At 53.6% G+C, this 26893-nt stretch overlaps 6 protein-coding genes across 7 annotated transcripts; 2 read left to right on the top strand and 4 right to left on the bottom strand.

Annotated features, from left to right (window-relative positions):
* Positions 1-508: 508 nt before the first annotated feature.
* L3040_004151 (uncharacterized protein) lies at positions 509-2791 on the bottom strand (the record flags this gene model as incomplete). Of its 2 annotated transcripts, none has more annotated exons than XM_066156880.1 (11): positions 509-605; positions 660-711; positions 837-881; positions 957-1140; positions 1212-1637; positions 1696-1949; positions 2107-2257; positions 2309-2373; positions 2422-2511; positions 2564-2617; positions 2677-2791. In XM_066156880.1, 11 exons carry the CDS (start codon positions 2789-2791, stop codon positions 509-511), a joined length of 1533 nt encoding a protein of 510 aa, XP_066011873.1. The 2 variants fall into 2 exon arrangements, with proteins under 2 accessions (XP_066011873.1, XP_066011874.1); XM_066156881.1 differs by having other exon boundaries at positions 1212-1634.
* A 1099-nt stretch (positions 2792-3890) lies between these two features.
* Positions 3891-4700, top strand: L3040_004150 (uncharacterized protein; the record flags this gene model as incomplete). The annotated part of the gene is made up of 1 exon (XM_007289068.1): positions 3891-4700. The coding sequence occupies one exon, from the start codon at positions 3891-3893 to the stop codon at positions 4698-4700; it is 810 nt and encodes a 269-aa protein (XP_007289130.1).
* Positions 4701-11485: 6785 nt separating this feature from the next.
* L3040_004149 (uncharacterized protein) lies at positions 11486-12742 on the top strand (the record flags this gene model as incomplete). Its single annotated transcript, XM_007289071.1, has 1 exon — positions 11486-12742. One exon carries the CDS (start codon positions 11486-11488, stop codon positions 12740-12742), a length of 1257 nt encoding a protein of 418 aa, XP_007289133.1.
* Positions 12743-15490: 2748 nt separating this feature from the next.
* L3040_004148 (uncharacterized protein) lies at positions 15491-20552 on the bottom strand (the record flags this gene model as incomplete). The annotated part of the gene is made up of 5 exons (XM_066156748.1): positions 15491-16126; positions 16177-16783; positions 16836-17116; positions 17183-18851; positions 18901-20552. The coding sequence occupies 5 exons, from the start codon at positions 20550-20552 to the stop codon at positions 15491-15493; spliced, it is 4845 nt and encodes a 1614-aa protein (XP_066011872.1).
* A 1424-nt stretch (positions 20553-21976) lies between these two features.
* Positions 21977-22837, bottom strand: L3040_004147 (60S ribosomal uL11 domain-containing protein; the record flags this gene model as incomplete). Its single annotated transcript, XM_007289073.2, has 5 exons — positions 21977-21990; positions 22049-22373; positions 22446-22566; positions 22733-22766; positions 22834-22837. 5 exons carry the CDS (start codon positions 22835-22837, stop codon positions 21977-21979), a joined length of 498 nt encoding a protein of 165 aa, XP_007289135.2.
* A 991-nt stretch (positions 22838-23828) lies between these two features.
* Positions 23829-26461, bottom strand: L3040_004146 (uncharacterized protein; the record flags this gene model as incomplete). The annotated part of the gene is made up of 7 exons (XM_007289074.1): positions 23829-23853; positions 23902-24101; positions 24150-25247; positions 25303-25785; positions 25835-26129; positions 26188-26318; positions 26369-26461. The coding sequence occupies 7 exons, from the start codon at positions 26459-26461 to the stop codon at positions 23829-23831; spliced, it is 2325 nt and encodes a 774-aa protein (XP_007289136.1).
* Positions 26462-26893: the final 432 nt, after the last annotated feature.

The raw sequence follows: 26893 nt of genomic DNA, 5'->3' as shown, positions 1-26893 counted from the left end.
TTGATCTGATTTGAATTGCAAGGAGGAGAAGCCAGTTGTATCTGCTGTCTGGAGACATGAGGATCAAGCTCTTGTTTTTCGGGACATTTGAAGAGCTAGTCTGAAGTAACGCCCTCCGTGAGAGGAAGAGTGAGTCAACGTCGCGAGCTCGAGCAGAAATTTAAAGAACCAAGTAGGTAGGTAGGTACATGAACGGCTCGGGGAGAAATCTTGCGCACCCGGCCTGGAAGAATCCTGGGTATCCGTGAGAGGATTTGAAGGAGGAAAAGAAAAGAGCAAACAGACACCACCACCAATCTGTGAAGCAGTCGGTCGGTAGGCGCCGAGCTGGGCGCGAGAGGAGAGAAGTATGTGAAGGGCGGACAAACCACTTCCATCAGAACCATAAGAACCATCACCACCGCCCATCACCTAATTGTGACAGTAAACCAAGCCAAAGGAACCAATAACCGGGCCGACCCAATGACGAACCCGCAGCAAGCACCCAACACCAGCGAGCACGAGCGCATCACTGGCTCTCCGTCTTCCTCTTCTGGGATGATGTAGCACCAGTGCTGCCCTGGCCTTGGTAATCGTAATCTTTGTCTTCCTTGATGTAACGGTTCCTATGTATAGGTCAGCAAGTAGTTCAGACGGGATTCAGGGTCGATGTAACGTACAGGTGCATCTTGCAAGCCGTGTGGGTACGGTCGACGCCGAAGGAATATTTGACTAACCCCGTCAGCATGGTTCTCTAATCGTCTCGCAGGGTAGAAAGAATAGAGCGTGGCTCGGGCGATGCCCGGAGGAGCTGCAGGGACCATTCCAGGAAGAGACGGGTATGGAAGTAGACCTACTGTTCATCGACATCAGTTTGTAGAGATTCGTATCTCTCAGAGGCACTATCCAAGGAGATAGGAAGTCAGCAAAAAGGATCATCTTCGCCTGTATCAGGATCAGATTCAGGGAATAAATACCCAGATTCTCGTCAATCTCTCTGTTTCGACGGTCGACGATGCAGTAGTAGAGAGCAGCCGACTCGTACTGGGACCACTTGCTACCGGGTACTCCCTCATGGGCCTCGTGATCTTCATCATCGGGCAGGCCTGGCAGGTTTCGCCATTCTGTAAGCTTCGGGGCCTCCTTCGTGGCAACTGCATTCTGAAAGCCAAGAGGTCAGCGAGTAGTCACAAGAGTGAGTGGGACCCCGGGGGGAATCGGCGGCAACTTACTATGTCAACCGTGATTATGTTGTCGGAGTCCACCGTCTCTCTCCTCTCCTTCCTCTGCCCCTTTTGCGTCTTCGGCTTCTTGGTTGACGCTTTTCTGTCAAGCTCGATGTCATCCTCTGAGTCGTCGTCGTCGTCGCCGCGAGTCTTTCTCTTTCTGGACGGTGCAGCCTTTCTGGCAGGCGCAGCCTTCTTCAGCGGAGCACTCTTCTGGGCCGGGACGGTCTTTCTGGCCGGAGCGTATGCCGGCGACGGCGTCTCGACTGGCGCGGTCTTCCCGGCAGGTTGGACCTTGCGCTTCTTGCTCACATGAGCCGAGGATTCGAAGTCGGATTCGTCCGACTCGGGCTCGCTCTCGTCCTCGTCCTCGTCCTCGTCCTCGTCCTCGACCTCGACGTAGGATCGCTTCGTCTTGACGACAGACTGCTGCTTGGATGATTTAGTAGATGCTCTGCCTGGAAAAATTGGGGGTGAGAGGAAAGCTTACCTGTCCGCCGCGGCTCATCATCTTGCGCCGCTCTGCGATCGACGAGTAGAACTCGCCGTCGTTGCTCACCTCTTGGGACGAGGGAGCAGGGCTCTTTCGGCCGGCTGGCTTGGCCTTTGCCGAAACGGGGGCCTTACGAGCAGGCTTGTACGGAGGAGAGGATGGTGCAACCACACTCTCGTCGTCGGACTCTTGATCCTGGGGGATCAAGACTGCAGCGCCCCCGTAAGTCTTCCCACGAGACTTGCCACCGGCTTCATGAAGTTAGCATCTGTACTCTCATCTCAAACTGGATCACGGAGATCTTTTCTTGCGAGAATATCTCGGCTCTGAGAAGAAGCTCTTCTGAGGCTGGATATCCGAAGATATGCGAAAGAGAGAGGACAAGGGGGAAACGAGAGTTTGACATACCGGGACGGGCCACGACCTCATCATCTGAGATCTCCTCCTCGTAGGAAGAAACATCCTCCTCGTAGGAGGAGACATCCTCCTCGTCAGAAGACTCGGCAATGGATCGAACATTGTCCTCATCAACTGACTCGGCAGTGGATTGCTCGTCATCCTGGAAGTACTCAGCAAATGATTGCGCATAATCTTGGACGGATCTACTCACAGATGCAGCCTCGGATTCGAGGGACAGAGTGACGGATCGAACGTCATCTCCCCCAAGATCCTCGGCTAGAAGATGGTCAGCAGGGCCGACAGAGTACGGAACGCACGACTTACCAGCACCATCGGACTCGTATCCGCGGCCGGAAGCAGCTCTCTCCTCCTCAGCTTTCCTGGCCAATTCGGCCCGGATGTCACGGCCGTTGTCTCAGGCCTGGTCAGCATGTCCGACGGAATACAGACGGGATGAAGCACTCACAGGCGTACACCCAAGCATCGTCATCCGTGCCGACAAACTGTCGGGTCTCGGGAGCTGCGGCAGTGTTAGCAGGATGCGCGGTCCAAGAACATCGCCACGGGGTAGGTACTTACTGGCGTACGAGTATTCGATGGGCCCGTCCTCCTCCGTCCGGGGCAGGAGCCACTTCCATGCGCGCCCAGAGTGGTAGTCGGCCATGTACCGCTCTTCAAGATCGGTGTCCTCCATCTTTGAGCTTGGGCTCGGAGAGATGGATGTGTAGTGGAGATGTGAGTAGTGTACTGTAGTGTAGTGGAGTGGAGTGGATGAGGGTGTAAAGACAAGAAGAAGAAAGTGCAGAAAGGGTACTGGTCTGGAAGCGGACTCGGACTCGGAATTCTGTGAATCTTTGTTCTGAACGTGAGAGAAAAGAAGAAGGGAAGGAAGAGAACGAGGGCGTAATTTTCTTTTGTAGCTGGGAGGCCTGCACCGTTACCATTGTGGGCAGGCATAATAGCAAGTTGTAGCTATTGTGGCTCCCTATCCCGAGATTTGCTATTGTGAGGTTTTTTTCGCTACAATGGAGTAGCTCGGGGAGTGATCTTGCTATTGTCAATGGCCAGAGTAAACACTCGCTTAATGAGGGCATCGTTGACCGCCCTCGGCGGCGAGAGGGGACAATGCTAAGCGCCATTCACTCACCGGTACGAAGAGGTATCTGCAGCATTGGCCCACGGTGTTACGCTTTGGGTAAGATGGTTACAGAGGACCTCTATGGTATGATATGTTCTTGCGGCGCAGGTGGATGCCAACCATTCCCGTATGTTATTGACGACCCCCTTCTTTTTAGCCGAAGGTGAGAGCATCGAAATGGGGTGACCAGAGAAGTTGTAAAGACGATATCGCATTAATGCTGAGACTGTAACTAGATATTCAATGAATAAAAATGCTATATACGTGCGCAAGATACTTTGGAGCACACAGAGGAATCAAGAATAGAGAGTGATGTCCGTCGAGTTGCCGCCATCAGATTAAAGGGGTGGAGTTGCCCGATTCTGATATAGCGAAATGGATCCACATTCGCATATACATGCTGGAATATCTATAACTAGCCTAACAGAATTATTTAGCCATGGGTTGCGATGGATGGGGAACGGGAATGGGAACGCAGAGAGAAAGGAAGACAGGCAGGCATCTTGGGTTGACGTTGGCAAGCACACGTGACTGCATAGCAAAGCAAACGCTCAGAGGGGGGCTTCGATTGCAAGCAAGCACACACCCCGACTCGGCTGACTGACCGCAAACCTACCTGACCAACCTCTAAATCAATTGAATAGAAACCTGCGAGATGCCCGTGTCAATTCCGGGCCCTGCTCGCGAGCTTGTACTGACCCCCGAAGCGCTGAACCAGGCAGCTTTTGCGGAGTTTGGGACTGTCATCGAGAATCCCGCGCCGTCGCTAGTTCCATCCTCCCGAATCTCGAGCCTGCCGCCAAATGCGGTGCAGGCCAACCAAGGCAGCGCCCTCAAATATCTGGATGTCACCCACATGGAGGATTACTACCCTCTTGCTCCGAGCAAGGTGGCCTCCAAAGCCGTCATGAACATGTTTGTTTGTGCCCCCCGACGGCCTCTTCTCCCGAGCCACGGCCACGCCCACGGCCACGGCCACGGCCACGCCGACACCCGCAGCCCCGAGGGCCACTTTCCCATCGAGATACTGGAACGGCATCCGTACACGACGCAGACCTTCATCCCTCTCGGTCTGTCTGCTGCAGAAACACACCGCGTTCGCTATCTCGTGATCGTGGCTCCCTCTCTGCCGGCGACAGCGGCTGACCAGCACCTGCCTGTCCCCTCCTCACCAGCAGCAGCAGCAGCACCCGCCGCCAGGGATGAGCTGCCCGGGCGAGGTCTTCCCGACCTCCGGAGGGTCAAGGCCTTCTTTGCCACGGGCGCACAAGCCGTCACGTACGGAGCGGGGACCTGGCACGCCCCGATGGTGGTGGTGGGCGGCAGGCCCATCGACTTTGTGGTGGTCCAGTTTGCCAACGGGGTGGGCATCGAAGACTGCCAGGAGGCGGAACTGGCCGCGGAGAACGGACCGCAGCTGTTGGTCGCCGTGCGTGTGCAGCCCCAGACGCCGCTGAAGCTTTGATGGGAGGAGGAGGGGGGGGGGGGAAGCAGAAGAAGGAGAAGGAGAAGGAGAAGGAGACGCCGCAGGGTGCAAGAGAGCAGTCGGTCGCGGGTTTTGGAGTCATGGGCTAGAGCGGAAACGGGCGTGCCCGCGCTGGTTGTCTAGTGCCTACGAGGGGAGCGGCAGGAGATCACTTGATCGTGGCTGCATCCGTGATGATGTTGGAACGTCGACAGTCAGTCCAGTTCAACGTGTAATCGAGTCCGGTCCGTCCGTCCGTCCGTCTCACCTCCTTTCGACGATCTGAACAGGCCGGAAAGACAGGAATGGGATGATCGTTGCAAAAGGCACGCCCTCCGTCCGTCCGTACGAACGTGCAGGCAGGCAGGCAGACAGGCACGTAGATACCTACCTAGGTAGGCCCTCGGCTCGTGAACCGGCGCGCCACCCCCACCAGAAACCCAACCGCGGTCATGTGAGGATGGAGGAGTGCTCCCCTAACCTCGGGAGATGCTTTTTCGAAAATCGCAGCTGCGGCTGATTCATCCACCATCAAACCCGAGGTCCGTCTTCGTATTCTCGCAGAGACTTCCCTGCCTCCCTCCCTCCCTCGGGAGACCCTTAAATCTTGCACAACATTGCATCCTGGGCACTCGTCATGGATATTGGTCATTTAGTTCTGCGGCTCCCTAGATAGATGGATAGATGGATAGATGGATAGATAGATAGATAGAGAGATGGGCGGGACGGTTCACGTCGAGGTCGTGGTGGAGGGTCGAGGCCGAGTCCGAACTCACACTAGCACATGGAAGTTACCGTACCACACTCACTTTTTAGGTTCCGCCGTGATGAACGATACGATGATGATGATGATGATGATGATGATGTAAACCAATCTGCTAGCTGCTAGCTGCTATAATGAGTCCCGTTTCAAGCAGAGAGAAGGTATTAGGCATTAGGCATTAGGTCGGTCGGTCAGTCGGTCGGTCAATCGGCAGGGGTTAATTTGCACTTCTGTCCGTCGAGATCGCGATGATGTTTGTGTTTGACATATGACAAGAGACGACGACGACGAGCCCATTTAATTAACGCCACCCCAGACGCCCCCCTCGAGTCCCCAAATCCTACCTACTTGTTGTACGGTATCTGACTACCGTACCTACTTTGGATCTTCAGCGACGCGAACGCGAGAGACAATTCGGTAATAGACTTTCCACACCGCGGCGCCAACTCGCGCCTTTGTTTCAATTGGGTGGGTGGTGCGCAAGGCAGACAGAGAGAGAGAGAGAGAGAGAGAGAGAGCACATGCTATTTATGTTACCGGCGTCGACCAACAGAAGTACGGATATGGTTAAGAAGGAGATCGGAATTAGCAATTAGCATAAAGTAGGGCGGCCCGCCCGCCTAGCCTAGCCTAGCTTAGCCTAGCTTAGCTTAGCTTAGCCTACCCTCCCCTCCCCTCCCCTCCCCTGTCCTGTCTCTCTCATTCCTCCCTAAGTACTGGGCAAACCGTTGCAAGTGAGATTCGCGAGCTTTCTAGATCGGGAGTCCACCCGTCGATCCCGTCCTGCCTTTACCATTTCGAGACAAAGGCCCGAGAGTTCGAGTCTTGTCTCGGTTCTACTACCAGTACAGTCCTGACTGTACTGTACTTACTGCACTGGTAACAGTAATAACATACGCAATACAGGAGCGACGGCGGCCCGCACACCTGCGGGATCGATCGGCCAGCCGGTCGGTCGGTCGGTCGGTCGGTCGGGGGACCCGTCGTTGGTAGCGAATGAAAAGGATGGAGGGGACAGCGCTATTGTTGGTGTGGTTAAACCGGCTGCAGCCCCAGACCCATTTCGCTTGACTCTAGGCTAGGGGGAAGGAGGAGGGAGGCCCGTGAATGGTGGTGGTGGTTGTGGTTGTGGTTGTTGTTGTTGTTGTTGCTGTTGTTGTTGTTGTTGTTGTTGTTGTTGTTGTTGTTGTTGTTGTTGTTGTTGTTGTTGTTGTTGTTGTTGTTGTTGTTGTTGTTGTCCCTGCAGCTACGTCCGCTAGCTGACATTACGGAGAGAGGCCGGAGAAGAGAGGCCCGCCAATCTCAGGGTTTCTCGCCAAGTGCTCAACTCAATGCGCCCTGAGAGGGCGACCAGTGGCGACCACCGATTCGGCAGGCCCCTGGTACGGAGATCCAACCCTCTACTGTACTGTACTGTCCTGTCCTGTAGGTACGGTAAGGACAGGGGGCTGATGTGACCGTCTATTCTCGGACGGGTCTTACCTTCTTTCCTCGCTGTTGACCTTGGCCGGGCACCGGGCACCGGGCACCGCACGCAAGCCATCGAGCAGCTTCGTCTACGACTACGACCACGACCATCGTCAATCTTCGGCCAATGGGCACTTGGGACTGGGCACTCGGAGCGCAGGCCAGATAGATCGACCAGTCCCGGATCTGGTTGGTGATGTGGATGATATCATCTGGACACTTGCGATCAACTTGTGCTTGACCCGTTGACAGCGGCGCCTTCGATGTCTATCTGTCTATCTGTCTATCTGTCTATCTGTCTATCTGTCTATCTGTCCATCTCTCCCAGCCTTGACACGAGCTCGACCCTCATCCCGTCTCTAGCGACTTCTGCTTATCAGAAGCACTGCCATGGGTTTTGTTGAGTTTCACATCGCAGGCCCGTCCGCCATTCATTACAACTACTTCGTATACGAAGTACTACGTACGACTACTACGTACTACTAGTTGTCGAAGTACCTACCGACATACCCATGTTGAACATACTACTACCATACCGTACGTACGTACATCGTCCCAGATTGACCCTAGGATCCAGAGTGCACGAAGTGCATCATCCTGATAGACGGCAGGGTTGTGAGAGCCCGGTCCTTGTCCCTGTTGTTTCCCTCACGGGTCTTTGGGGAATCCGGACGGCTCAGGGGCGCCTGACTCGTGCCCCCACCAAAAAGCAAAGAGACTCGAGGGAGTGGTGGCATGCTGAGACATTGATATGCATCTTCGGATTAAATCATACGAACGTTGAGCTACAACTAGTCGCTGCATGCAGCTCGCAGCCGCAATCTTCGAGGATGCATTCAGGATGCCGGGTGGGCAGTGATTGTGGTTTCGCGATTGGCCGAGGGGGAAATCCACCTGCCCGTCTGTCTGTCGGTCGGTCTGCAAGGCGTACTGGGCTGACTGGACTGACTGGACTGACTGGACTGACTGGACTGACTGGATTGACTGGATTGACTGGGCTGCTTGTCGGAATCTCCAGGTGGTGGGGGTGGGGATACGAACAACACCCGGATATTCCAACATGTACCTACGGGATGTGCAGATGCCGCTCGATCGGGATGGGTGACTGATTGACTGATGGAAGTGGTGACTGTCTGTCTGACTGACTGACTGACTGACTGATTGACTGACGGACGGACGGACGGACGGACTGACTGGACACAGCGGTACCAGCGGTTACTCGGTGCAACAACGGTCATCAACCATAACTTCGGGACGACGTCTGGAGAATCCCAACCAATGTCCCCGGCGGGAGCGTGCATGCTTGTCAAACCCCGATGTTTTCGATTGCGATGTCAGGGTGAGATTATTCCCAAGCGCTGCTGCAGCTGCGGCTGCAGCTGCGAGATGGGACGGGGGTCGATGGATGATTTATTTTTCCTCTTGACCCCTTTTTCTTCTTCTCCCTCTCCGCTCCCTTTCCTCTTCTTTTCTTTTCGTTCCAGCGATGAGGATCAAATGAGGGTAAAGACGCGAGCGTCTCCGTCCGTCCCGCGGGATCTGTGGTACCGCGGTCCCTCAGAAGATGGAAGGTCGTAGCGACAGCGAGAAAGTCACGGAAAGGGAAGGAAAGGAAAGGAAAGTTGAGCTGTCGTCTGGTTTTGTGTCGTCGTCGTCTTGGTGGTGACGGTGGTGGTGGTCGTGGTGGTCGTGGTGGTCGTAATCGTCGTCGTCATATTTCGTCGAGATGGGTAGTAGTGGTCGCCCCGTCGCATTTCTCATTCCCCTCATTCCCCTTCTCGGTCAGCGTCGGCGACCTGTGAAGAATCCGGTGCGATGGGTCCAACGCTCAAGATCCGATCTGTGCTGCTGCTGGTGGCCCGTACGCCCTCCGTTTTCCACCGTCGGCGCTCACTGGGCGAGGGCCGCCTTAGCGCTGCACAACATCAAGTGAGGACGGAGGAATGCACCGGAATCAGTCAAGAGGCTTTTTTTTTTCCCTACAGTGCGGCGCCGACAACAAGCATACGGGGGGCGCAAGCACAGCAGAACAAGCATAAACCACCAGCACCCGCACCCGCACCAGCACCCGCAGCCGCCCGCACGCGCCTGCGGCTGGTCTGATCGCGCACTCGTGACGTGAACCACTACGATCGGGCCCAAATCGACTCTGGGACCGTTGACGTTGACGGTTGAGTGACTGTTGACTGTTGACTGTTGCTGTTGACTGTTGGTTGACTGTTGACTGTCGACGGCTCGAACGATGTGGTCACGGCCAGTGAGGCCGAGCGAGAAAATGCACTTTCGGGGGGTGGGGGGGGGGTGTAGGTGCACGCCAGCCCGGCGGCCAGCAGCAATTCGAGCAGTATTCGGTTTCCTCAATGGGCAACATCTTGCGAGTCGTCCATGGCAGCAGCAGCAGCAGCAGCAGCGTGTAGTAGTATTTCCTCTTCCAAATACCTGGACCAGCCAAAAGAAACGACAAGGGGGGGTCGCACAGCAGGGATTCCCGCAAATCAGAAGAAATACTCCAGCAAGTAGTAGTAGTAGGTACAGTGCAGAGACGTACGTAGTAGGTGTGTAAGCCTTGCGGACCCATCCGGAGATCCTGCGACTCTTCTTTTTGGTTTTTTTTTTCCCCCGCCAGGATGTGAACCGGGATCCCGGACTAGGGCCAGGGCCAGGGCCAGGACCAGGACCAGGACCAGGACCGGGACCCGATGGAGCTGCAGATCCACAGATCCAGTGCGGCCGTCAAATCTGGAAGGGCAAAAGAAGCGACGACGACGACGAACACGACGATGAACACGACAACGACAACGACGACGACAGGACAGGATGCGCACAGAAGATTCGCCAGACCGAGGTAGGGGGAGCAGGACGGAGATGAATCAAGTGTGGACTGATTGCTATGCTCTACGTAAGATTCAGCTCAGATGGTCGACACTCGACACCACGATGACTTAATGGCGACGGTCGGTATATGAGATGGAGTCCCTCGACCGGACGTACCAGCATTACCGCCCCGCCCCGTACCGTAGAGTATCGCATCTACAACGATGATAGTATAATGCAGTCTCGTCGCGTCTGAATGTGATCAACATTCCCCCGCCGCCGCCGTGTGACCGAGTCGCGATCTGCGTCACCCGAAAACAGTTCCAGCCCACTGTACCGGGTTTGGGATGGTGGGACCGAACCAGCGTGGATCCGTCGGGCTAGTTCGCGGGGCCGTTGTCGTTACCGGTGAGGGGGACTAGGGAGGGGTTAGAGAGAGGACTGGTGACTGGGGACTGGGGACTGGGGACTGGTGACTTGGTGCCCATGTGATAGATCACGATATTCGTGGTGTGTAGGTAGTCGTAGCCCGAAAGACTACTCGGTTCGGCAGGGAGCTAAGTCCCTCTAGTCGCGAGTGCCTAGTCGCGAGTGCCTCATCGCTAGTCCCCAGCGAGCTACGGCCAGGCACAGATGACGCGAAAGAAAAAAGAAAGACATGTATGGGACCGGATATTCGTCCTTCGCCAGGACACCAGTACCAAAGGAGGTATTCTTGCCGATGGCTGGGCCGAATGGGGGGAGATACAGGAGCATTTGCTGTATCGAGGGAAGTGACTTCTTTTTCTTCATCGACTCGACACTACACACACACTACACACACACACATCGTCCCTTCCTGGTCCTTGCTCATTTCCAGTCCAACTCCCACTCCCACTCCCACTCCCACTCCCACTCCCACTCCCACTCCCTCTCCCACTCAGCTCAGCTCAGGTCGGGTCAGCTCCGCCCAGCTCCGCCCAGCGCCGCCCAGCTCAGCCCAGTCCTGACCAGTTCAAGGCCGGACCAGTTGCAGCGCCCCAGTTCAAGCCCCAGTTCAAGCCCCAGCTCAAGCCCCACTGTAACTGGCTACTGCAACTGACTGACTTGTCCTACCAACGTCTGATCGTCCATCTCACCTCTGTCGCTCGCGCTCTCACGCTCTCTCGCTCTCACGCTCTCTCTCTCCCCCTCTCCCCCTCTCGCTCGCTCTCTCATCTCCCCTTCTCTCTCTTATATCTTCACGCACCCGCACTCCCCCCTCCCGCCCACACATCCATACATCCACACATCCACCTACTCATCTACATACTCAGACACATCCTCTCTCCCCTCCACACACACACCCTCTGCCAACAGTCACTGGACTGATCTAGCTTCCGTCCGTATCCTGCCCTGCCCTGCCCTGCCCTGCCCTGCCTTGCCGATTCGACCTAGTGCACGTTGGAGCCGAACTAGAACCATCTCCAACAGACGTCGCCCGCGCTGCTGAGAGCTATCCCCCGACAGCATCACGAACGGTCAAAAGTAAAATCCACAGCACGCTCACCATCTCACCATTACCCGTGGGTTGCCGAGTATCTCTGACCCCAGTACCGGCCCGGACAGTCGGTGCAAGCGGCCGTATATATCACAACGCGTCTGTGATCCACAAGTGATCCTCCCTCCCCCCGCCGCCTCGCCCCCAACCCGCAAACCCCGAGACGCGGGAAAGTCGGCTGGCCCCCAATGACCACATCTGCCCGCGCCTTCACCTCCATTCATGTCCAGTACACATCGCAGAGGCCCATGGTCACAGCAGGAAGACGCGTACCTGTGCCAGCTGGTCCAAACGCAAGGCGCCTTGAACTGGGTGCGGATTGCCCAGCTCATCGGCACCCGCTCGCCCAAGCAGTGCCGGGAACGCTACCACCAGAACCTGAAGCCGTCGCTGAATCATGCTCCCATCAGTCCAGAGGAAGGAGTGCAGATTGAGCAGATGGTGGAGGGCATGGGCAAGCGCTGGGCCGAGATTGCGCGCCGACTGCAAGGGCGCAGCGACAATGCCGTGAAGAACTGGTGGAACGGGAGTATGAATCGTCGCAAGCGTCTGGATCTGAGAAGACAGGCCTTCATGCGGCAGCCCCCGTCGGCGGCCTACGACGAGACGTCGCAGCCCCTCTCATACACCGGGCCACCGCCGCCGCCGCCGCCGCCGCCTGCGCATCATTACCATCACCATCATCATCCCCTCTCCATCGCGCCGACCACCACCTGGTCGGCGCAGCGAGGCCTCGATGGCCCCCTGCCGTCTCCCGCCGTCTCCGACTCCGAGGCGTCGCGGGCCGCCGAGTCGCTCGAAGGCGCCCCGTCCCTCGTTTCCGATGCCGGCTCGGCCTTTTCCGGAATTTCCGACGCCAGTCCGACCTTTTCCGTCTCGCCCCGCTTAGCCCCGTCACCCAGTGTCGAGCTGCCGCCCCTGCCTCCGGTCTGGGGCGATGACCGGAGACCGAGTCTGCCCCAGACCCCGTTCGGGCCCCCTCCGGCATACCGGGGACACATGGCCTATCCGTCCATACCGTTGCCGCCGCGCTTCCCCGGCGAGGCGCAACCCACCCCATCCCACCCGGGCCCCCCGCCGCCCCCTCCCGACGTGGTTCCCCCCCGATGGCAGCAGCACCCGCATCAGATGCCACCCCGCTCCCCCCCCACATATTGCCTCCGGTCGCCCCCACCCCTCTTCCTCACCGCACCGCCCACCCCGGTGCAGCTGCCTCCGCTGCAGTTGCCGCGAAGGACCAGCGACTTGGAGCCACATCCATTCCAACCTCCACATGAGACATACCTCCATCGGGAGCCAACAGTGACCTCGAGTGGGCCCGGATCCGCCGCCGAGCCACGACGATCGATGGAGGATCCATCGACCCGAGCCCCCCAGGGGACATCAGGTTCCTCGTCCATGTCCCATACTCGCGGCGAGAGAGCACCGCCCTCGGCCGAGAAGGATCAGCGGATGAGTCTCTCGTCTCTGTTAGAATAGCCAGCGGGCTGTGGGTTATTCCACCGCCGATGATGTCCCTCCCCAGGTGGCATACCACCCTGCACCCCGGACACGCGTGCGGGTGGGAGGGTCGTTGGGAAACCTCTTCTCTCGTGTTCTGATCTACTCGTCGCGAGGGATCAGAACCGCTGGCCGAGAAGGACCAGTGGATGGAGGCATCCCTCTTTTCTGTCAGCATAGCGTGCGGGTTGTGGGATTTTTGTAACGAACCTTGTATTCAGTATCCATAATACCATGCATGTCCTTTGTATCAATATTTTTCTTCCCTTCTTCCGCTTGCAATTCCATTTAATTCCCAATGTCATTGGATAGTCCTTGGCCGTTTGGGGCGGGTCGTGTTTAGAGAATTGTCTTTGCATTTCTTTCGATTGGCTTGACTTGGGGGGGGGGGGGGGATAAGACCAAAGTGGTGCTCTGCTTGGCGTGTGGTTGGTTCCGAACTCAAATCAATCGATTATACAAACCTCAACTCGGTAGGTTTGTATAAAAGCATTTTTCGCCACCACCATAAACAGGTAAAGAAGATTTGATAACAACGATAGTCTCTGCTGGGGTGAAAGGTGGATAGATTTTAGAAGAAAAAAAAGTACAGCTTTTTTACAGCGGAATTAATTTAATTAAATTAGAGCGAAGATAGAAAAAATACGTCTCTCTCTGCCTCCCCCACCGTCCAAAGAAAAAAAAAACCCCCCCAAAAGAAAAAAAGAAAAAAGAAAAAAAAATCATTAAAGATATTATTCATGATATAAAATTTATGGCTTGACTCGAATTCCATGATGTAAACAACAACTCCAGAAAAGAACGCGGAACGTCGTACAAGGGAAGTAGCGAAAGATGGAAATGGAAATGGAAATGGAAATGGAAATGGAAGAACCACGCACGATCCGGCATGGTAGTCTAATCTAGTCTAGTCTAGTCTATCATGAAAGAAAGATGAAAGATGGAAGGTGTCCCGAACTATCGACATTACGATGAGAGCTCGAGCTCGAGGGAGATGTATGTAATTCTCGTAATGATAGTGACAGACGGCTTTATTTGTTTTGCGGCTCGAAAGACGGGACGACAAATTTTTTTTTTCTTTTTTTTTTTGCTTCTGGTTCAGGATGACTTTAGGGAAAGGACTTTAGGGAAAGGGAGGAGGAGGAGGAGCTTTAAGCCCTAGGGGTGCGGGTGCGGGTGAGGGTGAGGGTGAGGGTGAGGGTGAGGGTGAGCTGGGTAGGAAGCCCCTAGGCCTGCTCCCCTCTGCTCTGTTAGAGCAGTTAGAGCGAGGTGGTAGATTTAGAGGGAGGGAGTGGGTGAGTGGGTGAGTGGGTGAGTGAGTGTTGTTCTTGGGCGAGAAGCTACGTCAGGATATATATATATATATATATATATTTAAAAAAAATTCATGACGCGTCAAAGATCATGACGGATATGGGTTTCTGGTTTTTTTTTCTTTCTTTCTTCCTTTTGTTTTTTTTAAAAAAAATGAAGTAGAGAAAATAGATAGATACATGAGGGAATAAGTAAATGGATGAATACAAGTCGGTTCGAAAATATCGATTTGTACAGACCGTACTTACTGCACAAGGCGGAGTTTGGACAGACCTCGTTTCTAAAGCCGGTTTGTTGTGTACAAACTGGTCTTGAACCAGACGGGCTCGTAGGGAGGTAGGTGGGTGGGTGGGTAGGTAGGTAGGGAGGATCGGAGGTGGGGAGGCAGGTAAGTTAAACCAAGACCAAAACCAAGCCAGTACAGTACAGCATCTCTCGAAACGGAACGGAACGGCTTCAAGCAATCAATCAAGCAAGCAATCAAGCAAACAATCAATCCGCGCGGGGAGGGGGGAAGGGGCAGGGCTGAATCGGACTCGTTGGGAAAACGAGAGGAGATGAAAGATCCTCGTGGCCCAAGCCCAAGTCCCATCACCATCGTCATCATCATCATCATCGACATCATTTTCAGAACAGTAAGAAACGGATCCGCCAAGTCGTCGTGGATTGAACGCCTGAACGCCTCCACGCCTGAAAGCCGGACGGCGGGAAAAGCAAGCAGATTGCGGAACAGGACGAGGAGAGAGAGGAAACAAGAAGAGCAAGAAAAGGAGTAAGCAGAGAGGGAAAAGTGCACGAAGGGAAGGGAAAGAAGAAAGAAGATAGATAGATGTACACAGATATAGAGGAAAGGTAGAAAGAAAATAAAAAAAAGGACACGGACTCCAGCTAGTGGTACAGGATGACTCATGAAGGGTAAAAGGGGGTGAACATGTTGTGCCCTTCCGGTTGGTGGACAACCGAGACCAAGCGAGTAGGGAGCCGGCCCCATATTCTGGACTCCCCCTCCGTAACCGGCATTTCGCTACCGGGCAAAGAAAGGCCCGACGAGGGCGGAGGGTCGAAGGTCAATACTTTGATTATCCCCTCCTCGGAACCCGATTGCAGGCTTGTCGGCCCATTACCAGTGACCTTCGGCCTACGCGGTTCTGTTCACTGTCAGTGCACGTGGCCAACAGACCAAATACGTGGGCTAGAGACCGTATCAGGACTCGCAAATGCTTGGGTATATAGCGTGGCAGTGGCAGTAAGGAGCCACTGGCCCAGATCCATACTCCTTTAACACCCCCCCCCCCCCCCCCCTTCTACATATCTTCCCCGGTGTGACTCCTTCGTTGCACCGCGAAATGCAAATCCAAGACCGATCTAACTCAACGTCCGACATGTGTTCCCCCAAGCATGCATCCCAGAAAACTACAGATATATGTCTCCACCTTCGTTCCCAACCCACCTTCTCCAGGCCTCGTCATAAGCAGTCTCAAGATCGGACACCCATCTTTTGGTATCGAAGAGAGCGCACGTCCACCGATTATCGTACAGCAGCTTCCGGATGTCTCCTAATCTCCCAATCCCCTCTCCCCGACCAGAGGGGGTAACTCTGTAGGAGAAGGTACTCGCCAGTTTTATCGCCAACTCTTCATACTGTGTGTCGTCTTCTGCAATGAGCTCTTCAGCGGCCCTGCGACCCTCCTCACCCCGAGGCAATGCCCCCTTGAGGATCGAAGCAGCCATGCGAGAGCACATCTTGTATTTGTATCGGGGAAGCGTCAAGAGAGGAGTGCTTGACCATAGAACATCAGCAGCTGTCGTATGGGCATTACACTCTGGGGTGTCCAAGAAGAGATCGCACACTCGTGCCCGGGAAATATGTTGATGTTTGGGAGCGACGTCCGTGAACCATATTCGCGACGCAACATTCTCTCCGGCCCACTTTTGAGCCGTTCTTTTAAGGTTACTTTCGCCTAGATCAGGAAAGCGAAGGAGCCACAGTATGGCTTTCGGAACCCTGTCCAAAATCCTCAACCACGTCCGAAATGTCGTAGGTTCGATCTGGTATCAGTTAGAGAGGTAGTAGCCCTGCGGAATCAAGAAATACGAACCTTGTAGAGCTGATTGAAGTTTCCCAAAATGATCGCATCGTCGGAAAGACTGGGAAACAGCTCTTTCCGCATTGCCCACCTTCGAGACTGCTCTTCTTCCCACGAGAGCTGCTTTTCTCGAGGCTCAGACTGAGCATGGTCACAACAGAAGAACGTGTCTTTGCAGAAAATGATGTTCTCCGAGTATACCCAGTCTTCTTCCTCGTGCGATGCCAGATCCAAAATTTGATCTTCTAGCGCCAGATTTATTCTCCAAGGCCGCAAGGTATCAAGAGGGATGGCGGTTTCATCAGCCAGGATGTAGTCGCACCATTCAGCCCCAAGTGTACCCGCGAAACCCATGAAAGACATCTGGATCGGGGCCGGTCTAGCTGCAAACACCTCGTTCCTTGCGCCTCTAGTGTAGCCGTTCAAATTGACCAGGATATGTATCTCATCCTGAACAATCTGCTGAACCAAGCGATCAGCTGGCCATGTGCTGACGTCTCGAAACACTGGCGCCTCACGTTCGATTTGCTTGCGATGGACCGAGTTATCGCTCGCAGTCGTGGCGTAGCAGAGTGCTTTCGCGCGTGAAGGATTGTGGAAGCCAAAAACAGATTGCATTCTATTACCTCAGTTAAAAGATAATCCAAGAGCCTTTGGATCATAATACTCACAGATGTGCGAGAGGGTGGTTATTGAAATCCGAAGATACGTATCCGATATTGAGATGGGGCGCTGGAGGCGAAGGTGGGGGGAAGACGGATCCTTGCATCCATGGCATGTTCAGAGTAGAGCAGGATATTCTGAGCGCATTCCTCTGTGAGATCATCCGTATGTCTTTCGCAGACAAGGGGCAGGTAAATGTATGGAACGGCAATACTGTCGGAGCAGTAGGCACCGTCAAGCCGTCGGGTAGTTGAGGTCTTGGATAGTGCGACGGGGGTAGGTGCCGTTTCTGCACATGCTTGTCATGATACCATCGGTGCATGGCTCTCTTGGTAGCTCTTTCTATTAAACGCACAAGTCGGGCACCCTCCCAGCGTTGTCCTGCCCACGACTTCAAGGTCGCTAGCATGCTCTTTTGCGTTTCCAATGGCCATTCGCCACCAGAGTCAGCTGCCTGCAATTGCTGAAGCAATCGATCAAGTGCTGGGCCTTGCAGAGTTCCTAGCCCCCACACGGAACCGTCCTTCAGTTGCTTTGCGACGATGTCAACCACGCGCTTCATCCAGCCACCACCACCTTGCCCATTTGTTCGGGCGTCAGTGATCATCCCAGTCTCGTCTATATGCCATCTGTCTTGTCTGCCACCGTCAAGTATGACCCCTCCTCGCCCAGCCCAATCACAGACAGAGTTGAGAGCGTTGGCCAGTCCACACACTGCTTCTGCAAAGTCCGGGCTTGAGGCGACGGCGCGTCTGTAGTACTCAATAGCGTCACTTGTGCGGCCTTGATCCTTGACAGCATTTGCTAGATTCGCCAGTGCAATGTCAAATGTGCCATCACAAGCAACAGCCTTCTCGTACATCGTGATCGCAGCTGTAAGCTGGCCGATGTCTTTGAGCAGACTTCCGAGATTCGTGTAAATATGTGCGTGGCGAGAATCAAGATTAAGTCCGTAATTGTAATAAGCCAGAGCGAGAGCGATCCCACTACCGGGAACTACCCCAGGTATAGTAGGTTGAGTAGATGTCTCTCTATATTGGAGAGGGCGGTGTAACGGCGGTTGCTGTACACTGGCGAGGAGAATACCTACATTATTCGCTGTGGAAGGGCTGGGCTGGAGGGATAGCGACAGATAGTAAAGTGCCAGTATGTCCCCGACTCCTGTTGGCGTTCCCGAAATCCCTTGACGAGAACTACTGTTTGACATTGCGTCCTGAAAGATCTTGGCAAGAGACAAGAGAGAATTGCTAGTAGTCGAGACTGCGGCTCTTTTCGCTAGACCGTTAGCCACGTATCGAAGTCCAGGGAGATCACCATTCTTCGTAAACACAAGCCGTGCTGTCTGCAAAGCCTTGTCGGGGGGTAGAAGCAATGGGGAACGACCAGCTGACGGTGTAGGCGACCTAAAGTCGGTGCGCAAAGGACGCATCCCGTCCAGTGATAGGACGTTGACTATTCTTCTGATCAGATCCTGGATTCCATGGAACCCTCGACCCGTGCTGATCAGGACCGCTTCTTCAAAGGCTTTCGAGGCACCAGCGATGTCGCCAAGAGCATATAACATGTTGCCCTTAGCATGGACTAGCGCAAGGATACGACCGCTCTCTGAGCCAGGCACCGAGAACCCACTGGATCCGTAACCAGGCTGCGCCAGAGGGTCGTCGTTTTCCTTTCTAACCGTTGGGCTGAACACTCCTTCGACGTCAATATCGGAATCCAAAGCGAAGTTCTCGGCTGACATGCCCACAGAGTCGAACGAATCTCGATCGGCATTACTCGATGTCTCACTGAGATAGTCCGAGTTCTCTTCGGATCTTGGCAACCGCAGCGAGCGCTCCACAAAGTCAATGATGTTGACAGCCTCGTTTCCTCGATGATCGCCACAGAGCATTCCAACGAGATGTTCGACTGCTTCAAAGTAGCTCGGTCTGAGCTTGATCGACTGCAACCAGTACTGTTCTGCTTCTTCACGTCTATTTAAACACAACAGCGTGGCCGCGAGATTCGAAATAGCCTCCACGTGCCTAGAACAGTAATTAGTGTATATTATAATCACACGTGAAGTTGACTCACGTGGGATCTAGAGCAATAATCTTCGAGTACCACTTAAGCGCTTTGTGATACTCCTCGAGACCATATGCGAGGCACCCTCCAAGAAGCATACCGTCGACCCAGCTCCACTCACTCTGGTCACACAGAATGTGAAGGACTTCCAATGCATCTCGTGCCTTGCTCATTGGTGAAGCGGAAGCCTGGGAAGGCGCCTGGAATGGAGACATGTAGTGCGGCATGTCTTGGTTCGGGGGCCTGGCAAGCCGTGCTTCACTCAGACCTCCAGCTTCTTGGAAGCCAATGAAGTTGTCCCAAAATGACGGTGGAGAGGATGTCAGAGCATGCCCGCTCTGCCCGTGAAAGACTGCATCATTGATTTTTGTGTCATCTGAGGATTCCCACTGAGCAGATTTCGAGTAGAAGAAGGATTGACGAGGCGGTTTAGGGTATATGCTGTTCTTAGAATAGGTCCGAAATCCGATAGGCTGCTTAGTCTGCTTGTTCTCCTTCTCTGTTTGGTGAAGGAATGCGAGAAGATCAACGTAGATACTGTGAGCCCAGGACAAGGTCTTCTCCTTGAAATGTGGGTTACCGGCCTGGTGCGTAAAAGCGGTTCGTATTCGAGAACCGCCATCAATGGTGTGGAACGAAGTGCTGCTCCCGTTCGAACGCGATGCTAAAGAAGGATTACAGACGACATGCGGCGCACGAATGTCTCGACTTTGAATATTGAAAGGTGCATGACCGGGGTGCTGAAGCAGATTCGCCTCTTCAGCGAAAGATAGCTGTCGTAAGGGTGGCAAATGGTCTGCTGGGGGTAGCGCTTGCTGACTGTGGTCTTGGTTCATCGGTACGTTTTGGTGATGAAAGCCTCCATGGTCCCGTACGGCGGCTGGTCTGTATGGTACAAACCTACCGTCGGGCCAATATGGACCATAGAAACCCCCATCGTTGGATGCAGTCGGTCCAGGAGATGGTTGGTACGCTGGTTGCAGAACAGTTGGAATCTGCATGCCATTTTTGGGATAGAACTTAGATGCTTGGTGTGTCTGAATCTGATCCCAAACATTATGAGGATAGTTGGAGGGAAGCTGATGCGGTGTACCTATATTCCCGCCAATTCGGACGTCTCGATCGTGAGGAGCGAACCGTGAGGCGTGGATCTGGCCAGCTTGCTGATATCCCAGGCCAAGGTTCAGAGCAGCAGATTTCGGTTTCGCCCGCGGATCGTCTAAGATGGATGTGGTGTAAGTTCCATTCTGACTTGAAGAATCCACACACGCAGCAAGTGCAACATGCTTCAGAGCAGGGACCTTGCTGGACCATTGTACGGGTGTGCCGTCATAGCCAGCAGCGAGGGTACCATTCGGTGTCTTCCTTCGCAGCATATGCTCCGATGGGTCGTTGTAGTGTCCAACAAAGCCGTGACTACTCGACTCCGCGCGCACGAGGCCTGGACGGCGAGTGTTGCTATTGTGACCCGGATATGCGCGGTTCGGAGGCCCCAGCGAAGAAGACACAAGATTCCTAGGGCTTGCAGATGGGACAGGCGTGGGTTGGTATCGGTCGGGTCCTGTGGGTTGCTGGAGAGGGTCGAAGGGAGGGACACCATCAGATCCTTGAGTTCCGAACTTTTGCGGTAGATATGAGTGGAGGGCAACCTGGGGAATCATGTTCATTCGGTTATAGCGGGTATATTATACTACACTTGTTTGATTTGTGACATCTAATCGGTTCTTGTCGCATCAATCTTCAGATCCAAGGAGTGCCACTGCCTGCACGGAGGAGGGGAATGTTTCCTCTGTTGATCATCTCGAGCTCGCAGACCAGCTCAGCCCTAACCGAGCATCCTCGAGTCCAGTGAAGTCGAGTGTCGTCCCGTCCCGTCCCGTACTGCTTAGTGCCGCCAACCGCTCGGAGGAGGGAATATTATTTGGATCGGGCTTCGCAGATGTCGTCTCGGGCTCGGGTGTAACCCGACGTGGGCTTTCGACGTGGGGAGGAAGGAAACTGCAAGGGAAATGCTAAGTACAAAGAAGCTCAGCTCAGCACAGTAAATCACTGAGAGGGATGGAGGATGGAATGTGGTGATATCTCCATAGATAGGCACTGAAGTTTTGAGGGGCGGCAAAACATGGGTTGAAGGGGGATAAGGCGAATAGAGGACGAGGTAAGGTGAAATTTGGACAATACCAAGCAAAATCAGTCAGCCCGTCAGCCAGTCAGCCAGTCAGCCCAGGGCGAAGTGCGTTTGAGTTCGAGTAAAATTACCAGGATCGTATTTTTGGAAGGGAAAGCAGCGAGCGAACGATCGCGACCCACACTACATACATATTGTATATACCTAGTATATATGTATTGTATTTAGCCGGACCGGGCCGCTCACCGTCAGAAAGGATTTGATCGTATCGTAGCTTACACCCAAGTACTACGTAGATCGAGTATTAGACGGGAAAGACAAGAATGTTGGCATTGCAACGACAAGAGTTTAATTTTGATTGCATGAAAATTGTTGGCTAGAGATGGTGGGGAGTGCCGGCCCTACCTAGCGTAGCCCGGCCCGGCACATGATGTCTTTGCTTTTCTTTCACAATCACAACAATCATCCTCAGATCCCAAGACACCAAGCCGCTCCGCTTCTGCACTCACATGTGGCACGCATATAAAGGCGCTGGTGATCGCTGAGATGATTTGCACTACTCACTCCGCATCCAATTCGCTGCTGATGAGGAAATTTCTTGTGGAAGTGCAACGACCGCATTGGCTGAAATGTTGACCAAAAAATATGGACCGCCATATCCACGCCCAAGGACAAAAGATATGGCGGTGAGTAATCGGACAGTAATCTATCTTCTTGCTGCAGAAATCAGGCCTTACCAGAGATTGAACCGATCCTCGAAGGGAAAGGGGGTCAAGGCCAGAGTGTTTAGCAAGTGAATCGGGCCGGGGGGGGGGGGGGGGGGGGGGGGGGAAGGGGGGAACATGCACGTCACTTCAGCCTGTTGGACTACCTATTGTTGATTCATGCCATTGCTTGCACTACCTATTGTGGAGTGTGGAGCCCAGAATAAATGCAAGGAAACTCGTTGGTCGCCATTTACTCCTCCGGAACTGTAGTCAAGTCAGCCAGTGCTCCTGCGAGTGCGGGAATTTGTGGTTCAAGCCCTACTCTCAATCTCTCCACTCTCAATATCATCACTAACATCCTTGGGACTTCTTCCATCGACCTGGCAGCCAACACTGAATGCGGTGCCCAAAATCTCCTTCACACCACCCTTGAGATCCTTGGACAATGACTTGAATCTCATCGTCCGGGCGATTTCAATGATCTCATCGAGGGTAACCGACTTGCTGTGTTTGATGTTCTTCTCCTTCTTGCGGTCGCGGGGGGGCTCCTTCAACGCCTTGATGACGAGGGATGATGCCGAGGGAACGACGGAGACAGCAGCTTGACGGTTTTGGATGGTGAGTTTGACTGTGACACGGAGTCCTTTCTGTATTGTAAGATTGTCAGCCCGACTGCCTCAGCATTGTGTTCGGAGGGGTATTCATATCCATATCCGTACCCAGTCACCAGTCGCCTTCGCAATGTCTTCTCCCACCTTCTTGGGTGACAGGCCGAGAGGACCAATCTTTGGGGCAAGAGCGGAAGATGCACCGACTTCACCACCAGTGGCTCGGAGGTGGCTGCAGACGCACAATCAGTATCAGTATCTGTACTTCGTCCGCAGTTGCAAATCCCGGCCTCTCATGGTCGTCTCAACGGGATTGAATTTCGATTCGGGGATATCGCAGAGGGGAGGGAGAGGGAGAGGGAGAGGGAGAGGGAGAGAATTGTATGAAGTTAACTCACATCACCTTAATCTCGTTGGGGTCGAGCTTGGGAGCTGCGCGCAAAAAGTTAACCAGTGATTCGATCTTTCGCATAGTAGAGCAGCGAGGCGCGGCACTTACGCATTTTGACGATGGATTTTACTCGTAGTCGTGGTGATGCCGAATTGACGTTGGAGACGAGGCGGAATATCTTGAAATTTTTGTATGTGCGAGAAGGGGGAGTGCCTAAGCGAGTCGGGGAGGCTTGGAAGCGGCGCTAGTAAGTGGAGTTCAAAAGTGGGTCGGACATTACCTCAGTCTCTGGCTCCTCTCACCGCCTTTGCTCCCAGAGCGTTCGAACAACTATGCTGCTTAGTAATCAGGAAAACCGGCAGAATTCTTAGACGCGTGCCTGATACGGATGTAAAGGTCGGAGTAACGCAACAATCAGGTACTATGGACACTGCGGAAGTAAGTTGGTAGGTATTTTGTGTAAAGTGAGTGGGAGCGTTCTCCTTCTGATATCTTTCTTTTGCCTATCTTCTCCTCGATTTCATTCTCGTAGAGCCAGATACATGTCCAATACATCGATTTTGATTTTACCGCACCACGAAGGGGGAAGTCGGTTACGTTGGATATTTTGAGAACACACCGGACGAGCACACCTAGCGAGATAAATACTGCAGTGCTGGTACTTAGAACTATACAGACCAAGCCCATTCTAACTTTCAAAATTGAGGCATCGAGGGGCAATCTTCCATCTCTTCAGGCTCTATCTACGTGAGTACCATTTCTTGTGCCATTTCATATACGAAATTTGGGCAGTTCTGCCTCACCAATCAGAAGAAAGCTCTTCCATATTCTTCGACCAGTGGTGTTTCTTTTAATATTAGGCAGGTCATACACACTAATCCTACAACACAAGAAAGCGTGCGTCAGGCCAACCGTATAGAAGAGTGTGTAGGATCGTTTCTGGTATTATTTTCGCAGTACATAGCAAGCTGTTGCATTTTAGTACACGTGAAACTGCGCCGATCCTACTATGGCGGGGCTCTTCAGAGACTCAAGATTTCCATTGCCAATGAAAGCCAGCATACGCCCCCAGGCCCTCCCGTAACCAACTCCGACACATTGCCTCAGTTGGTTCCACTCACCGCGAGTCTATTGAAGTCAGCATGGGTACGTTCTATGCTAGGTGTCGCAGCTCACTTCATCAGGTGGTCCATGAATGTCTGCAGTGACACATCATCAGTGAAGATTGTCTGCGCGGTCTGAGCACCAACACCACCATATGCGCCAGTTGTATGGGTAGTCGAAGGATTGAGCTTGGAGAGCAAGAAACGTGCCTGAGAACCGCCGGCATCACAAACGATGAAGCGGGGGAGTGGGAATCGGTCGGTGATTAAATCCTAGGTGATGTTAGCCATGGGAGAAAGGCCGAACGTCCAGAAACCTACCCTGGCATCTTCCTTCGGCTGTTCTAGTAGCGCTGCAAAGTTCTCGTAGCCTTCTTGGTCCTGGTACCCTGCTTTCCGCCATTCGGCGACAGTCTCTCCATGGAAGATCAAGATGTGAAAGAATGTATCAAGTAGAAGAATGTGAGTCGGCTGGATGGAAGTCGAGTCGAGGAGAACTGGTTGACTTCCATCCTGGTCAAATGTATACGAGTCGAGAGTAGGTTGAATCATGATCAGAGAGTTGCTAACGTCTTCGTGGTTCAGAACATGTCTGTAGAACGCAGTCTCGTCCGGAGAATTATTGAAGACTTGGAGAAACTGACTCCTCCTCAAGTGGAACATGAACTGAGGGTAGAGTGTGAAGTTCTTTTCCAGGCGGAAAGAGGAAGGGTCATCCTTACGATAGTCGGCGAATCGAGAGCATAGGCGAATGAGCATCCGATCCACCCAGCGGAGCACATCTGGACCATCATCAACCTCGGCCTTGAAAACGGCAATCCTGGACATCAGCACAGCGGCAGCCTCTTGGTCGAATGACTGTGCAATGGCAGGATCTCCAGCAGGTCCACTGAGGTTACGAGACACTGTGGTGACTCGGAGATGAAATTGACCCGAAGAATGCTGATAGTATGTCAAGAATTGCATCATTCCCTTCTGCGGCGATTGCTGGTGTTGCGCTGGTCCACCTTGGCTGGCAATCTCAAAGTAAATGCCGTAACTGGCATTAGGATCAATACCACACATCTTCCATGAACAAGTATTGCCAATGCCGCACTCGGTCTCCCCAACAGAAGTCGATTTCTTGTTCATCGAGACGGCGTGCCCAATCAGTCCAGTGACTTTCAACTCCTTTGTAGTCAGCACTTCGAGCGAGGCATTGAAGCCCATGAGAAGATTGTCATCAGCATCCTTCTCGAAGACTCGCACGAACGACTGCTTGAACATCGACGAAGTGAAACTGTCCGTCAGAACCATATGGCCTCCAGTTGAATTTGAGAGCCCTTTCATCTCCAACAATCCGACCTGATCCAGACAGCCCGCGAAGATATCGATGATATGGCCATTGTGCGCCGTTCGTTTGGCCAAGTTGTCATAGAACTGGTTTTTTTTTAGCTAGTGCGCTGTCCTAAGGAAATTGACAGTGGTGCCATACCTTGAGCGCTTTCTTGTAGTACTTGATGTTGTCTCGGTCAATATCGTGATGTGATCTGATTGGCTCCCTAAGTTCTGGACCGACGACTAAGCCAGGCCCCTCGGTTGCTGGACCACCTGCGAAGAGCATGATACGACCCCCGGCATTTTGAAAGGATGATTCGAGTAAGCCAACTGCAACGCTCAACGCGACACCGGTACATCTAAGATTCCTGCGGTCGTTCGCGACTGGCCAAGGATCTTTCTGCAATTGCTCCAATGCTTTTGTGAGCTGGAACTCGCATTGCTGTACAGGAAGCAAAAATCTTGCAGCAGGTCCCATCGGAGGCCTCGGCGGGCCAGGCTGTTGCTGTTGCATCCCAGGGCGCAGACCAGGTGCCATCAAGCCTAGCATTTCTTGAACCTGCTTCGCAGAGTAGTCCCTGCTACCTCGGAAAACATAAGACTTTGGACACTCATTGTAGCCAATCTCGTGTACTTGTGCCTATTCGTCGTCAGATCATGAAAACTCTCGACCAGAGCAGGCGCCTCACCATTGTACCGAATGTCACCAATCCGACCAAAGCATTCTCGGGGAGCAGACTCAAACTCATGACCAAGGATTCTTTCAAGGCAGTCAAACTGTCCTCTTCTTGGCAAGTGTCCACAACATAGAGAAAGATGGGTGCACTTGGTGCAGGCCTCGAGAGTCTGTATTCGATGGTAGTATTACTGGGGTGGAGCTCGGGTGGTATCGCATTCGCTGTGATGTCTTTGTAGTGTGGTGGGAGGGGGTTTCGAGAGAGGCAGAACGGACAGATCCACAACCGGGCGCGAACATCCACCTGGCTAAATTTCGTTCCAAGTCAGCACGGAGTGGGTGGCCGAACTATCCATTGTAGCTCACCAGTAAGGATTGAGGACGGATCGACACGGTTGCTTGCAAATCACAGGCTCGAATTGCAGCAGAGGCGATTCAGGCTTCTCCTTGAGGGGGGTGTAGAGTGCGCCGATTGGTACTACGAGCCTTGAGGCTTCCTACAGAGAATCAGCAGCATGCCCAGGAGCCTCCTAATCGTCCAACACACCATTCGAGAGCTGGGGAAAACATTCCAACTGAGACGCAATCCGTCGCGGTCCTCAATCTCCGACCACTGTTCTTTGAGCGCCTCGATATCCATGGTAGGCGGAGGGAGGACGAGCCACGCCAGGTATCGCCTGCCTGGCTGTGATGTGTTATGCTACGTTAGTTATGATGTGGGCGCAGGGCGATGCGATGGATGATGATTTCGAAGTTGGCTTTGCAGGCAGTTGTCGGGGGCGGGGGGATGGTGTGTGCAGTAGAATCGCAGGAGATCGAGAACTCGAGGTAGGAGGTAGGAGGTAGGAGGTAGGAGGCAGGCGGTTGGAGAGGCAGAAGAAGGCTCTTCGACGTGATGCCCCTGGGCATTCGCTTTGGCTGGAAGGCCACATTTGATGGTCAAGTCGCCCGGGCCACACCACACGCTAAGACTCACGTTACTTACCTTGCAGCCTCAGGCAAGCACCATCGCTCCATAAGTATTCGTCAATCTTCCCGCTCCCACCAATCTTTTTCTTTCTCCTTCCACATC

Source organism: Drepanopeziza brunnea (genome assembly GCF_022702325.1).
Source record: "Drepanopeziza brunnea f. sp. 'multigermtubi' strain 214-2 chromosome Unknown ctg6, whole genome shotgun sequence".
In the NCBI taxonomy this organism is placed as follows: Eukaryota; Fungi; Ascomycota; class Leotiomycetes; order Helotiales; family Drepanopezizaceae; genus Drepanopeziza; species Drepanopeziza brunnea.
The sequence above is the reverse complement of the archived record's forward strand: the minus strand, read 5'-3'. Positions and strand labels throughout refer to the sequence as shown.